The sequence below is a fragment of the Cryptomeria japonica genome, chromosome 7, assembly GCF_030272615.1.
Source record: "Cryptomeria japonica chromosome 7, Sugi_1.0, whole genome shotgun sequence".
NCBI lineage: Eukaryota > Viridiplantae > Streptophyta > Pinopsida > Cupressales > Cupressaceae > Cryptomeria > Cryptomeria japonica.
The window spans coordinates 805,070,425-805,087,204 of NC_081411.1; the positions used below are offsets into that span (position 1 = coordinate 805,070,425).

General features: G+C 38.4%; 1 protein-coding gene across 1 annotated transcript in view; it reads right to left on the reverse strand.

Moving 5' to 3' along the window:
* Positions 1 to 1,658: 1,658 nt before the first annotated feature.
* The window catches only part of LOC131038612 (uncharacterized), an 83,840-nt gene continuing 68,718 nt past the window's right edge, over positions 1,659 to 16,780 (reverse strand). Inside the window, exons 3-4 of the mRNA XM_057971099.2 lie at positions 2,366 to 2,466; positions 1,659 to 2,139 (exon numbers count right to left, since the gene is read on the reverse strand). Of these exons, the coding sequence (XP_057827082.1) occupies positions 1,982 to 2,139; positions 2,366 to 2,466 (259 nt within the window). The 3' untranslated portion in view covers positions 1,659 to 1,981. The remainder of the gene's footprint in view (positions 2,140 to 2,365; positions 2,467 to 16,780) is intronic.

A 16,780-nucleotide genomic window follows, 5' to 3' on the forward strand; every position in this document is an offset into this window, starting at 1 on the left:
ATGAAAAAACCTTTTGCCATAGGATAAATGTGCACAGTACCCACCAGAAGAGTTTCCCAATGTTGCAGGATCTAGTCATGTAGCTCCGAGAGACTAGGCCGGACACCTTTGAATCGACAAATCGGAGCATGCTTGGAGAAAATAGAAGAGTTGTGATCAATCTCCATCTCAATCTCCTCATCCAGCGTAATCGAAATGGGATTTGAAACCGGAAAGGGCCTAAGCTCAGAAGACTGCATCTTCTTAGCAGCATTAGCATCCCCTGAAGCATTCACAATGACCACACTGGGACGCTTTCCCCCAGTCGTTGTACCCGAAGAAACCACAGCATCCCTATCCACCTTAGTGAAAGGAGAGGTCTAAGCATGAGAATCACCAGTCACATTCCCCTTGGCCGTCAAAGAGGGCGAAGAGTGAACATCATCCACGGCCGCTACAGGCACAAAGGCGGCCGCACCAGAAACGGCAAGCACAACCGAGGAAACCCTAGGCGCTACGACAAACATGTTAAAACTATAAGACCTTGGACTTGCAACAATTTATGCATGTGACAAGTTTTAAATCCTTCAAAATATTTGAATTTCTTGGGTTTTCCAATTTGTCGAGTTTGGGCACCAAGTCCGAGTCCAAGTCCAAAATCAGCTTGCCAAGTCCAAGTATTGTAGCACTGATTAGGAGTTCACTTTCATGGTGATTACTACATTGCAATTTGCATTTTGAACTACTTCAGTTATTAAAATCGACTTATTTTTCTACTTTCAAATCTTTGGTTTTCTCAATTTTTTGCAAAAGAATATGTTTATTTTTATTTCACACCCCTCTAAGCTAATATGTATCCCACTAATATAGTTTTATCTTAGGGTCTTAAAAAAAAAAAAATGTATCCTACTACTATAGATTTATCTTGGTAAAATAAAAGACACAATTTCCTTTAATGGTGCGCTCGTATTCTGAACAAATAATTAATTTAACTTCAAAATTTCCTGAATGGTCAGTATAAAATAGCTAAGATGGGGTAATGAAGAAATAAATCCAGGCATTACACGATTGACTATTTACTGCATTTGCTGAACAGAAAACGGCAAAATTAAATTGATAACATGCAAGAGGCAAGCTAGAAATTATGAAAGGTTGAGAACAATAAGGCAAGAAGTAGAATTTTAAAGTCACCACTGAGCGAAAAGCCAATTTGGTTTATGAGGTCCTTTTTGTGGAAACCCACAAGGGGATTGTTTTCCATCAACCTTGTATATTTTTCAACAAGGTGTACAACGTAACCCCGCCCTGTATACAAATGTAACCTCTATGGAGGATACACTCCTTATCAAGGACATATGAATATATTAATTTGTTAAGAACCCTACTAATAACTAATTATTCTTCTAATGCATACAAAGAAACGTTAAAAGCTATTAAATAGCAGAAATGCATTGGCCAAGGATGAAAGGCAGAGGGCCAGTTCAAGCCTTGACTCTTTCCGTAGATAACCAAAAGGATTTTCTTCAATAGAATAAATGCTTAGAGTGAGTTGGGTACTTCAAGAAATAGACAATTAACTGTAACAAAAATATATATGTAACAGAAACCCTAATTATCAAAGGTCACAAAGCTCACTATCACAGAATCCCTTGCACTTGAAATCCTAATTGATCACTAAATGCAATAGGGATATGCTAGCTACAGCTTTAGGAATATGGATATTGTAAATTCCTTTACAGCAGATTATCAGTAATTTTTATCATAAAACATAAACCATGGGATAAGCATGGTTCGCATGTTGATAAACATATTCAGAAACTACAATTTTTTCATGAACCTTGAATAATGTACTTCACAATATCTAATATCCACAATAATCTTTACTCCAATAAGGCTGTCAAATTGACATGGCTTTTCATGAAATTTAGAATTAGGATATCCTAACAAAATGGTTGCTTCTTGATTTCTATATGATTCTTCACATGTCCAAGCCAATTGTAATCTATGTTGGTCTTGTCTTGACTTCCAAACGGCGAAGATTGATACCAAACATTTCATCTCCATCCTCAAGCGGGATCCTTTTTGGGAATTGTAATAAAGCTGCCAGGCGAACTGTTGTATATTTCCCAATTTTCATCACATGCTCATCAAACTCTAGGGCTGTAATTCCAATAAAATCAAAAGGATTATGTTGATTTTTTAGTAATTAAACAAAGGACCTTAAGATGAATGAAAATATAAGTACCAGGACTGATATTTCCTCATAATTGACTTTTCATTTCATGATTCATTCCCCAGGCTACTTCTGAATGATCTCAAATTTTCAACCTAGGCGAAAATGCAATACAGAATAAAATTTAAAAATAAATTGCAAATCCATACAGACCTCCGGGTATAATATGATATCCTGTGCCAAGTTGACTGTAAAAATTCACCATCAGTTGTCCTGGTGACTTCCAGGCATCTTCTAGATCTCTTAGAGAAATCCTGTAAGGAAAAAAGGATCAGTAATATCCTGAGGATGGATCAGAGGGTTACCTGAAACATTGACAACGTAAACAATCAGATGCATCTTTCCAGAAGCTTTGATTCAACCTTAAATTAAGGTAGTGGTGTTTAGTGGGGCACAAGAATAACTCTTAAAGCAAGTTAGACATAACTTCATATAAGATTATAAGAATAAGAAAGGTGAGATCATTAAAACTTGACTTATTATGTTTTATGAAAAATAGTGTTTAAATAATCCAAGACTTAGAAATCACTTGATTCAAACACTTGCATGTCGCATAAACCAGTGTTGACTTTGATTTTGTTAAGGAACCAAAGTGATTAATTGTTATAGTAGAGTCTAATTATGAACTGTTACGAAAAAAACTTTTTAAGGAATGATTCATAGGATGACTAACACAAATCAGATTGCCCTTCTTTCAGGATATAAATTGATTGAAATTGCAGAGGAGAAGAATCTCATGACAGCCATGGTTGCAGAAATTGGGAAAAAATGCAATTAATCAGCACTCAGCACCAGCATTGATTTTTTTTATACCACAGTTTTCATCTTAATTGGTCAAACCAAATTTTGTGGCCGAATATCATCATTTTTTTCTAAATTTTCCTTTTTTTTTTTTCCTGTTTTCTTCAGCAATATTTTTTATTTTTTCCCCTAAATCTAACCCTAACCCAGTTTTTTCCTTAACCCTAGCCTGGCAATCAGCCAATATTTTCCTGATTAATTGAAAAAAATTCCTTCTAGTTTGTCAATTTATTCCTGAGAAATATTTTTGCTACTATGAATTATACTATTTTTATGATGATGAGTGTCGACTAGGAAAACGGTTAGAACGAAGCATGAAATTCAAAAGCCACCACGAAGCTAAACAACATGCATATTAATCCTAATCAAACTGATAAAGACATCAAAACGAAATGCAAACAAAACAATATGAATTCAAAATGATTTCACCAAATCGCATTCCTTTGATGTTGCTTCATCGTTCTTTCTTTCTCCTATAATGGTGTGTAGCTCTCAATAGGTTGAGTGCACATATGACAAAAAGTGAGGTAATTTATGCGGCATGATCTCGAGGATATTCAAAAAACGTGGTTGTGAGAATGAGCAATGAGAGCTCAATTTATAGCATTCGAGGACCAAATGGATAGACGAGACCAAATTCGATCAATGGACAAGATTGAAGGAGAGGATGAGTTAACCAGAATGAAATGGGAAAGGTGTCATTTGCAAGTGGAGAGCGAAATAGAAGGTAAGTAGAAGTGGAGCAAATCGGGAAAGTGGAAGAGATAAGGAGAGTTAGAAGTGAAGATAGAAATGGAGGTGGAATTAATAAACTTGATTGCACTCGAAATTAGCAAATTAGACAATTAAATATTTATTTATTGTGAAAAGGGGAAATTAGGGATAAATTTATTTATCCAAGAGGGATGTGTTAGCGTAAAGGAGGCTTAATCAATTAAATGATTAATTAACCCTATGAGGTAATTAGGTCAAAGGCATTACAACCAATTTCAGGTTTTCCTAAACTCAAGTGGTGGTTTTATGTGATATTGTTCGAAAGGTCGGCAACCAGCCACCTAAAGATCAAGAGCCCAAATCTGCTGATGCACATTAGACATTGCAGAACTGTTGCCCCTATTTTAAAATTTCGAAATTGCTCCCCTTTAGTCGCGAAGTTGGTCATTTCCCGAAGTTATATCATGTGTCACGCCCCTTTCCTTAGTTAGTCGTGGAGTTAGAAAGTTCTTAAAGTCCCCGATCACCCGATGACTCTCACCTTGTGTTTGGTTGCCCTATCGCAGGTTGTAGAAAGCTCGCAAGTCCTGACCATAGGTTCTTTAGTTTGCTTTTTCCCTGACCGAGCGACTTGTCAAATCTTTCCTAGTTTTCGGGGCGACGCCTTTGTGTCAGGTTTTATATGGACTAACGTTGTTTGCCTTGTTAGCAAAAGCAAGCCAGATCAAGAGACCAGTTTTAAAGGCGAAGTAAATGCGGCATTTAAGGCATGTTACGTCAATTAAGTACATGAAAGGGGTGGCGAATGATTTTTGAACCAGCCTCCATTTTTTTTAATTCTCTAAGTGTATCATCCAACTCACGCTCATGCAGAGTATAATACAAAATCAGTGGGCAGGCGTGCGGGACACGATGATAAAGCAGTTGAACTTTGAAACCTTTGTGCAAGAGCTAGAAGTAGGAGAGAGAACTCCGCTGCGGAGCTGCAGCAGGTTAGAAGAGAACATGGGAGTATTTTTGTGCTCTCAAAGGAAGTCACAGAGCTCATGTCATTGGGCAATGCCATATTAACCACCGAGAAAATAGTTGGACATCCTAGGGAGGTTAATCCTATTTAGCTTACGCATTGGATTGGAAGGAAAAGATTTATCGCGACTATATTGATGACATTAATAATGCCCTAAAACATTACTTGAGTGATCTACTGAAAATAAAGGAGAACCTTTGTGCTCTGGATGTTGACCTTATGGACAGTTTCGAGGAGAATGTGTTGGAACTTCGCAAAATGGTGCATCAATTCAAAGATAATTTTTAGAAGAATGTTAGGGACCCTCAAAGCATATCTTTGGAATCTTTTAAAACAATGGGTCACCTACAAATACACGCTTCTACCTTTGAATCTGAGATGGACGAAATGCACAGGAACATAGCTGCTACCGATGGGTTGGTTGCAAAGTGGAGGACAAGGCTGCAGATCACCACTATACCAGAGAACCCGAACATGGAGCCAACTGTGAATAGATACCATGAATATAAACAAAAGATCAAAGCTCAGGGGGTGGCACGTGTTGAGCAAAAGGTGGAGATTGTCGAAGATGGTGAGCCAGAAGTTGAATAGGTGGTGGCAGTTTCTTGTTTAATGTTTTAATTATTTTTCTTGATCATTGGCCAGGAGGCCTAAAGACTTTTTAAATAACGGTTTTCTTCAAGAAACCGTTATCTTTCATGTTTTAAATATCTAGACTTTGTTTTTGATTAGGATCTTTTGGGCAAACTTTGTTTTTCTCATAAGAGCAAAACTTTATGCATGTGTGATTATCTGCTATTTTAATATAGAAGAACTACTAGTGGCTTTCATATATTCGTAATCTTTGAATTATGGTGTGTGGATGCTTTTTTGTTCTTTGAAATGGATATCAGTTGGTGAATTTATATTGAAGTGGTAGATGATTTGAAAATTTCAGTTGTGGAATATTATCTATGAATGGTGTTTTATAGTGGCTTTATTTTAAAATCCTAAAAATAGTAGTTAGTATTGTGAATGCCTTTACAAAACTTTCTGGTTAAAATCTCTTTCCTTATTTGCTTTCTGGTTAAAAGCATATGAGTTATTGTTCATTCATTGAAAATCATTAGAAGGTAGCTACCACCTTGTAAAATAAGCAGAGAATCAGTCAGTTAATAATTTGTTAGACTGGTTCAACTGTGGTTACATTTGTCATCTCCGTGGGCGTGAGAATATAGAGTTAGGTGACAAATCTGTTAACCAACAAGAACAAATACCCTTTCAAGTGAGTATGAATCAAATCTAAAGCAAAGGAGTGATTTAGGTCAGTTTCAAGTAGTTTTCCCTGCTCAATCATATCATTGAATAGGGTTTCAAAGGTGTAGCTGTTCGCCAGGTCATATTAGCCTAAGCCCCGTAATGGACTGTATTGAAGAAAAGGTTTTTTAAAATGTTAAAATGGTTTTGCAATGACTGGTTTGTTTGAATGTTTGCATACAAAAAAATCCAGTAATTTTCTCATCACTAAAATTCAGCACCTTATTGCAGTATCAGAGCCATTGTTTCCTAAATAAATTCCTACTAGTCTGTGAATGTGTGATGCAGATTCATGAGCTTGACTGATAGAGAAATAAGGTATCAACGAGGGTAGAAGAAGGGGCAGCAATGGGTGATAGAGATGAAGATACCACAAAAGAATTTCCCAAGGAAAACAGAGTTTCAAACTTCCATGAGAGACTATGTCGAAGATGGTCCAACTTAAACATGGCTGAGTCGGCCACTGAGTGCTGGAAGATCTAATTCCAATGGTGTTGAAGGAAGTCACTCCACCAATAAGGGGGTTTCAGTCAATCCTCCAACCAAGACATTCAAAGCTAAATTCTTGCAAAAAGAGGGAGAAGACCCACTTGAAGAAGAGCAGCAAGTACCACCACATTCCACTGACAGGATGGCAAGGTATCATGCTGATTATAGTGCTCTAAGTCCAGCCATCTGTCATGACATGATATTCACAGAATATTATGACATGAAGACAAGAAATAGACATAGGAGGAGAAGGCATGAAGACCAGCCCCGTAGAGACATACAACATCATTTAAGAAAGCTTACAATACCTACTTTTGATGGATCGGGAAGTTGTTCCACTAAAGCCTAGTCACAAAAATTGGACACATTTCTCATTGAACCCCATGTTTGAAGAAGACGCCATTTATTTTTCCACTTTACAGCTAAAGGGTGTAGCTCAAGAGTGGTGGTACCATGGCATGGTGACACAAGGGCATGATTCCATTACCACCTTGGAGGAGTTCAACCAAAGATTGACAGAGGTTTAACAAGAAAGATGTAAAGATTTACTTCAGAGAGTTAGCCCAATTGAAACAAGAGAGATCAGTTAAGCATTATGTAGCAAGGTTTCAGAGGCTTTTAGTGATAGTTCCAGATGTCTCTGAGAGGAGACTTTTAGTGCTCTTTATAGGACTAGTGACTCACTCAGGAGTTTGATGAGAGCATTGGAGCCAGGTTCTCTGCAGGAAGCCATCAGAAGGGCTTTGAGCTTGGAGGATTCAATGGTTAAAAATAAAGTCAACCAAAAGTCTTCTCCAATAGTGCAGGATTAAAAACAATCCAAAAAGAGACCCTAGAACCAATGGCATTACCACCAAAACCAAGCAAGATTGAGGAAACAAAGAATGAGCTTTGAAGGAAGAAGTTGTGCTTTTCATGTAGAGAATAGTGGGTATCAGGACATAACTGCTTGGGAAAGGGGCAAATACACTATATAGAGGTTCTTCCCGAGGAGGATTCAGAGACAAAAGAAGTTGAGCCTAAGGCAATGATAGAGTCTGAGAGCAAAGAAGAGATCCCAAGATGGACTCTGCTACTCTTTTCAAGGCACCCAAGTACCATGCTTTGAAAGTACGACAAGTATTGCAAGGTCAGAAAGTAATAGTATTGATTGATAGTGGGGCCCACTCATAACTTACTAGATGTTTTGGTTTCTAGGAAAGGGTGGATGCAAAGAAGATCGATGGGTTTAAGTTTATGCTTGCAGACGGCCATATTATTCCATGGAGGGGAAGAATACAATAGCCCAACTTATCCTTGGGAAGGCATCAAGTTAAGGATGATTTCTATGTGGGATTGGGTGACACAGGCATAATCTTAGGCGTGCAATGGTTGCACTCACTTGGAGAAGTCACTCAAAACTCTCAAACAATGGAGTTCAAATTCAAGGCAAATGGGAAGGAAGTGATACTCCAAGGCATTTTGAATGGGTCCCCGAGTGTGGCTGAAAAGAAAAGAATGGAGACGATTGCGTGAAAAGATCAATGCACTCAATGCAAGGAGATAATTGAGGATCCCTTCCAAGGTAAGATCTTTACACAGGTGTTGGAATTTTCGAGATAAAAACTATAATGTAGGGATCTTAAAGGGTGTTGCCTTCCATCTTAGTACTGCTGGTACCTATTTTTCCAGCCTTTCCCACCCCCTTGGGAAAGCCATAAAGAAGTTGAAGATGCATCTTCTGCATCCCAACAATGAGGAGGCATCTGGGAATGAGACAAGAAGGTTTTCAGTCAACGTATCTTTATTTCTGAGCAAGAAAGAGCAAAATGACAGCTATGACAAAATGCTTGGGTTGATGGTATCAACCTTGGGCAGTTTAAGACCAGCAAGCACAAAGGAGAAATTTTTGGTCTAGCAAGATAAGTTGGTGGTGCCACATGAAGAAAACACTGAGTATATATGTCTCAGCCTTGTTAGCAGTGTCAAAAGTCAAGATTAGAGTTAAATGTGACTGTGGCAACCAACTTTCTGCACTCATGCAGTCAATTTTATACAACTTTCCGAAGAGGGCAGTATGGGGTATCATGATCAGCAATTGTAAACCCCCACGTGAGCTTCATAACAGAGATTTGGGAGAGGTATTGGCTCATGACGCTGAAGCTTACACAGTTGGTAATTAAGAAAGAAAGAGCCAAAAGGAAGACAGGATTGGTAAGTAATATGGCTAAAGAGAATAAGTTTATTGATGAAACCACAAGGGCAGTGCCCAAGATCAGTGAGCATCTTTGGCATGAAGTGAGAAATGAATCCGCAATTATGATTGCTTGAGGGCAAGCAAATTAGGGAAGGGAGGTCTATTATATCACTCATTAAGCTGGGCCGGCCAGCAAATATTAAGAGGTGTTTTTTAACACCAATTATTAGTATATATTTAAAAATAAAAATAATAATAACAATAAATATTTGAAATTTAATTTGGGCGACTAGTTCTGGGCCGACCCATATTTTTAGTAAAATAAAAAATTAGTTACTTTCATTGGTTGGCCTAGTTTGGATCCTTGGCGCCAACATTCAAATAGGTATAAGTGCTTTGCTGGTTGTGTGAGTTCACCTGGAAGTTTGATGTGGTTTGGAATTATTTTCCAAGATTGTGCTGCCAGGACACAAACCCTAGTAGACATCAAGGTTAGGAAGAAAACCTTGACCTTGCTCTATCAAGTTTCCATTCGATCTGTTTTTTTACATCTAAGAGTTTTATTATAACCAAGCGCGGGACTCATCCAGGAGTCAAATCGCCATTTTGGGACTATTTGGGAAGAAATCAAGTGTGGCTATAGGCCATAGGCCACTCCAATCGCTCAACAAGCTACTCTTGAGGTACTGAAAGAGTTTCGGGCGAAATTACCAATGGACAGGGCATCAGAACAGTGAACACTAAACTGTAGCAGCAAACAACCTTCAGATTTCCCAATCTGCTCATTGGTGTCTATAAGAACCTACCAAGGGCTCTCAACTCAGACAACAGAGGTTTAGTTGAACCTGTTGCGTTTTATGTTTTGTACTTTACAATTTCTAACAACAAGGGCTAGTTTTGAACAAATAGTATGCAAAAAGCAATATTGGAAAGAGCTGGAAATTAATTGAACTTCAGCAAATAGGATTACCAAACCCTTATTACATCCAATTTGCATAAACACCTTCAATAAAAAAATCAGACAAGACCAGGAAGTTTTATTGTCAAATACCTCAAATTTATGAAGCCCATTATTTGTCCTTGCTGCCGTACAACAGTAAATAATGACTAGCAAAATTATTTATCAGTCCAAACTACCCGGAATGGTGAGTTTAGCAGCTCAAACTGAAGCTACCAGCTAGGCGTCTCCTTTAGGATTTATTTCAGAACTTTTGGACTCCTCCTTCAACAAAATCGTACCCTTTCAAGGAAGAAAGGTACGGCAGATCTGCAGGCCATACATGCATAAAAAACCCCAGCTGTAAACACACTTATTTCTGCCTCTGCTCTGACTCTGTGGCTGTAATCAATCCTTTGCATAAAATGAACAAAACCCTGTCTAATCTGCCCAATCTTGGTTCTTGGATAAAACCAACTGAATAGCAAAATCAATTGATATTTCACAGCCTCTAATGCTGATGCACAGAAATCCACCGTTTTCCTATACCGATACTCTCAGATCATCCGCAGGTAGAAACCCTTGCTGAAACCCTCAAAGCCAAAATCTCCTCAGAGCAAACTCAATATCAAATCATCACATAATGAAAAGAAGACCTAAAAAACTTCTTTTATCTCCTCCTTTAGGGTTTGGCGCAATTCCCAAGAAAAGTACTATTTGGCATTTAAATGATGTTTTAACTTTTAATATTTATTTTTGACTATTGAGGCTTCAAAAATAAATCATTTCCAATTTAATATTAAAGTGGCCCCATCCGATGAGAAATAGACCCTCACTTAAGTTATAACTTAAAGTGACTTTAAAATATTAAAACATTAAAGTTTGCCACATAATATTTAATTAAAGTAATTAAATATTGATATCTCTCCAAGTACTCATCAGAAATGCCTGCCGTCAGAACTAGAGATTGCCAAACAATACTCTATCACTGCTCATACTGTTCACTTTAAAGATGGAGAATCAGTCTCTAGGAGACCCTCTAACCAACCTCATCAGCCTACGAGGGTCAGTGATAGGCTAATCTACCAAGCTGACAAATGTCAACTAGAAGGGGACATCACAGTGTCCATGTGTGACCTCATCAGCACCTACAGTTAAGGTTATCAAGCCTAGCATAAGGTTTCCCAAGAAAAAATAAGGGATACTAGGCACTGATTTCAACACAGCTACAGGGAATAATAACACAGTTTGGCAGCAGACCTGCTGGTCACCATTTTGGGACCACCTACTGTTGCCCTAAAACTGGGATCTGCATCTGATTTACTTTCATCAGCCTACCACCGAACAAGAGTCATCACTGGAACCTTTGCCATTACTCAAAAGGTCAGCAACAAACCACCTAAACATCAAGAGCCCAAATCTGCTTCTGTTCACCTGACATTGCAGAACAAATTCCCTTTCAAGTGAGTATAAACCAGATCTAAAGCAAAGGAGTGATTTAGGTCAGTTTCAAGTAGTCTACCCTACTCAATCATATCATTTAATAGGGTTTCACAGTCGTAGATGTTCGCTAGGTCAAATTGGCCTAAGACCTATAATGGACTGAATTGAACAAAAGATATTTTTTGAAATATTAAATTGGTTTTGCAGTGAATGGTTAGTTTGAATCTTTGCATACAAAGAGGACATGATTCCATATTTGCAATGGTGGACCAATTTTCCAAGATGGCACACCTCGTTCCTTGTAAGAAGACATGTGATGTTGTACACATTGCTGACTTATTTTTCAAAGAGATTGTTGTTGTTTTTATGATCAGATTAAGAGCAATTAGAAAAAGGCAACACAATAAACAATGAACACAACAAGATACCCTGGGAAAACCCTCCTACTCAAGGGAGAAAAACCCAACAACAATTATCTCTGTATATATATTAAATAAGAACAGCACGAAGCTTTTACAATGGCCAATAATAAGGGCCTATACAGATCACTTCACTCCTTGAAGCACAATAAGACAATGATAGGTAGTGTTTGCCTTCTATACAAGATAGATCTGCCCTTAATTGGTTCACCTCCTTCACCAAGACGATCTGCCCTGATCATGTATGATAATCTGCTCTTATGATGGTTCAATCTGTTCTTCTAATATATTCGGTCTGCTCTTATATATCAATCTGCTCAATGATATCGATCTTCTCTAGAAATCTATTAGTTTCTAGAATGAATGAGATCGCACTTCATATATATATGTGAGAGGTACCCTTTCACAAAGGGTGAAAGAACATGACTTATTCAATGAGGTGGCGGACTTAGCTTAGTCGGCCTTACAAACACTTAATTACATTTTCATATTTAATATATATGAATCGGCCCATTTAAATGTATAAGGCCAATAGGCCACTTAGACATTTATATTATCTATGTCGGCCTGAAGGAGTCCGACCATAGCTATAGTAACATTAACACTCCCTCTTAGCTAGGGAGGAATCCTTCTCGATATCTGAGTCATGTAGTAATATCCACCATAGCCACTCCCAGAGGGTGGGTTCATCATGGCTGCTCCCATGAATGGAAATGCAAATGAACACAAGTGCTCATCACGGAATCACTCAACGTGATGTCGTCATCTCATCATGACGTTCACCATGGCTACTCCCAGAGGGTGAATAAACACAAATGCTAAGTCATGGAGTCTCTCACATGACATCCACCATGGCTACTCCCAGAGGGTGGAACAAGGGCCTTCACCTCAAACTTCTCTCTCACAGAGAAGAATGCATTTAACAAGGGCTTTCACCTCAAACTTCTCTCTCACAGAGAAGAATGCATTAACAAGGGCTTGCACCTCAAACTTCTTCATCACAAAGAAGAATGCATTAACGTACATCTCATGAAATCACTGAGGCTGAGACTCCCTCTCAGCAAGGGCTTCATTCTCCACAACTCCAAGCTAATGCAACATCTAGAGGTGCTTTGTCTATCAGCTACACATTCAGCCCAATCCGAATTAGAATAGCCATGCAACTTTAGATCTACACTGGAAGAATATCTCAAGCCATAACTAACTATGCCACGCAAGTATTTCAAGATATGCTTAGATGAATTTGCCTTGGTTCATGATGATGTGGCTCCCTCTGAAGCTCCAAGTTCTTGCATCAACCTCCTGATCTCCTCATCCAAGGTTGCCTTTGTTGGTTTGTCAGACTCCCTCTGAATGTTATTTCCTCCTCTTCGAAGAAACTAAATGCAATCTCTCATCATCCTTTTGCTCCTGATCCATCCTGGAAACATTTATAGAGAGATTACTAATAGTTCATAGAACTTAACTATCCTAAAGAGATATACCAATAATAGAAGCATACATGACTCTCTAATCCAATGTAATTGCATGAATTAATAACTACATATGAAATTCATGAACATTATTCAACCATGGAATACTTATCTCTTTATTGATTCTGTTGCAGCCACTTTACTTTTCCTGAAAATGAAAGGATGCACTCAGGTTTGAATTGTCTACTACTCCAAATTAATAATGTCAAATTTGTCAAGAACATCTCTCCCAAATGTAGCGCTCAAGAATAGGGTTAAACCCTAGGCAAATTGTCAACAGTGACATAAGTGAAAGGTGTTGTGTCTCCCTCTTTTCCCATGTGAGCGGCAATCTTTCTCATGATACACTCAATGAGTTGACTGATAGTCATTCGAGAAGGAATAGCATGTGGACTTACTATAATATCAAATGTAATGCCCTCAACTGTCCAGGGCATATCCTCCTGAGTATATGTCATACCTACAATTCCCTTCTGACCATGTCTACTACTGAACTTATCCCCAATTTGTGGTATATTGACAGATCTCATTCTAACTTTAACAAACCGCAAGCCATCCTAATAAGTTGTCAACAGAACATTTGATCAAATTCTATTTGAAGGAGACGATATCAATACAAATGGTGAAGAGGAATATCAGGGTGGCGATTCTCATCATTACCATCACAAATCAAGACTGAAGGTTTCAACAATATAAGCATGGCGATTTTGAGTATCGACACTTCTATTCGATTGTTGTATAAGCCAGGATCGGAACCTGGCTCTGATACCATGTTGTTGTTTTTATGATCAGATTAAGAGCAATTAGAAAAAAGGCAACACAATAAACAATGAACACAACAAGATACCCTGGGAAAACCCTCCTACTCGAGGGAGAAAAACCCAGCAACAATTATCTCTGTATATATATTAAATAAGAACAACACGAAGCTTTTACAATGGCCAATAATAAGGGCCTATACAAATCGCTTCACTCCTTGAAGCACAATAAGACAATGATAGGTAGTGTTTGCCTTCTATACAAGGTAGATCTGCCCTTAATTGATTCGCCTCCTTCACCAAGACGATTTGCCCTGATCATGTATGATAATCTGCTCTTATGATGGTTCGATCTGTTCTTCTAATATATTCGGTCTGCTCTTATATATTGATCTGCTCTTGAATTCGATTAGTTCCTAGAATGAATGAGATCGCACTTCATATTTATATGTGAGAGGTACCCTTTCAAAAAGGGTCGGCCCTCTATGAAAGAACATGACTTATTCAATGGGGTGGCGGACTTAGCTTAGTCGGCCTCACAAACACTTAATTACATTTTCATATTTAATATATATGAATTGGCTCATTTAAATGTATAAGGCTGATAGGCCACTTAGACATTTATATTATCTATGTCGGCCTGAAGGAGTCCGACCATAGCTACAGTAACATTAACAATTGTGAGATTGCATGATTTACATTGAACTTGACTCATCCAAAGGTGCAGCGACACATGGCACCTCATCAAATATTATTTTATGTACCTAAATTCAATTCCTATTTGTGCACATTCAAGAAGCACGTGTCCAAAAAAAATGTAATTATTTCATTGGCCAAAGCAGAGTTTGTTGTAACAAACCCTAATTAGGGTTTTATCGTTAAATCTCGGCCATTGATTTGGGAATCAATCTTGGACCTTGAATTGTAAGGGGATATCTATAAAAGGCTTAGCCTTCTCATTTGTAAAGGTGAATAGACAATAGAAGATCATTAGCAGTTGGAGTAGAGTAGGAGGAAAGGAGATTGTTGCTAAGACTTGTTGTAATAAACATACTTTCTTCATTGAAGTTATGATGGATTTTGGTGTGCTATTTGTTGTGACCATTTCACACATCGCCCCATTAGAATGTGGACCCCCTCTTTTGCTTTTGGTTTTGCTTTCTCTTTGCTTGTTTTTCTCTCTGCTTTTAGGATTTTGAGTGAGTGAGTGGTCTGCCTGAAGATTCAAGATTGCCGGAATGAAACATGCCTTTCAGGAGAGTCAAATTGGTTAGGTCGGGCAGGATGAATAGGTCAAGTCTAGATTGAAGGAATTTTTTTTTTTGGTAAGGTCCTGTTTGTTTCTGAGTCTGAGTCAGCTAAGCATGGTCAGTGAAGAAAGGGAGTTGATTTGGTTAAATGGAGAATGAAATGAATCAAGGGCCTGAAAATGTCAATTTCGCCCTGACCATTCCAGAGGGTCCAGAGCGAAATTCTTTGTAAACTGGATTTCCTTCACAATTTTGGCTAAGTTTTGACATGTTTGAAGATGAATTTATGTGTTCTTGCCTAGAGAGGGATTTGATCAATTTTGGAGAGCAAGATGATGCCTGAAAGAGGATTTTCGCTCCTGACCCCTCCAGAGGGTCCAGAGCGAATTTCATTCTAAACACAATTTCTTGCTTTAAGTAGACTTGCAATCCGGTTCCTGGCCTTGAAAGTGATCTAACCTTGCCTTGTGAAATGGTTTGAGACCTAAAACTGAGCAGTTTAGCCTGGAATGAAGATTTCGCTCCTGGCCCTTCCAGAGGGTCCAAAGCGAAAATCTTATTTGAGCTTATTTATCACTAATTTTGGCTAACTTTTTATGTGCAGGGTCTCTTGGAATGAAGATTGGACATCATTTGATACATTTGAAGATTTGGAAGCATGCAAAATGATGAATTTTGGACAAGGAAGGCAAATTCGCTCTTGACCCTTCCAGAGGGTCCTGAGCGAAATTTTGAATAGCTCTCATCTTGCAATGAAAAGGGTCAAGTTTTGGGCATGAATGAAACAAGGACAACTCCCTTTTGCCTCCTGAGAAAGTTTCAACTTAAAAGAATGAAGGATTTTGCTTAAAACCTAATTTTCGCTCTTGACCCTTCCAGAGGGTCCAGGGCGAAAATCTTTATGGGAGACATTTCTTGCTCAGTTTGGTCGAATTGGAATATTAAAGGCATGATGAAAGGTGGAAAGAGCATGTTGAAACCTTTAGGTATGTTTGGAGATGAAGAAAATGAAGGATTCTGCCCAAGAAAGGCAATTTCGCTCCTAACCCTTCCAAAGGGTCCAGAGCGAAATTCCTCATAATCACATTTTTTGGCCTTCCTTGGACATGAGACTTTATTCCTAGCGCAGTGGAAGGTGAAATCATACTTAGCAAAGAAGCTTCAAGGTGAAAAAATGAAGGATTTTGATCAAAATAGTGAAAATCGCTCCTGACCCTTCCAGAGGACCCAGAGCGAATTTTCTCAAAAACACCTTTTTGCTATCAAACTTGGCTAAACCAAGTGAGGGATAAGATGAAACACAGAGGGAATTGCCCTTGAGAATATGTTAAGGTTGGAAGAAATTATCAAAAGGTGGAAGAATTGAGCCCAACTGTGAATTTTGCTCCTAACCCTTCCAGAGGGTCCAGAGCGAAATTCCTAAAAATCACCTTTTTCTTGCAAGGTCAAAAAAAGAAGTATCTTTTGTCCTTTGAAGATAATTGGGATAGTCAAGAAGAAGCAACCAAGCCTAGAAAAGGAAATTCGCTCCTGACCCTTCCAGAGGGTCCAGGGCGAAAATCCTAAAACCTATCTTTTCCTCCCAAGTTTGAGCAAAGCTAAGCCTAGGCATGGGTTTAAAACGATGTTTGGATTGCCATGAAGTGAAGAGGGATTGTTAAGAGTGAAAATTTTGAAGCCAAGAAGGAAATTCGCTCCTGACCCTTCCAGAGGGTCCAGAGCGAAGTTTCCAAGTTCTCCCCTTTTCTTGCAAAATTAAGACAAAATCTTGCTATTCATGATTTGG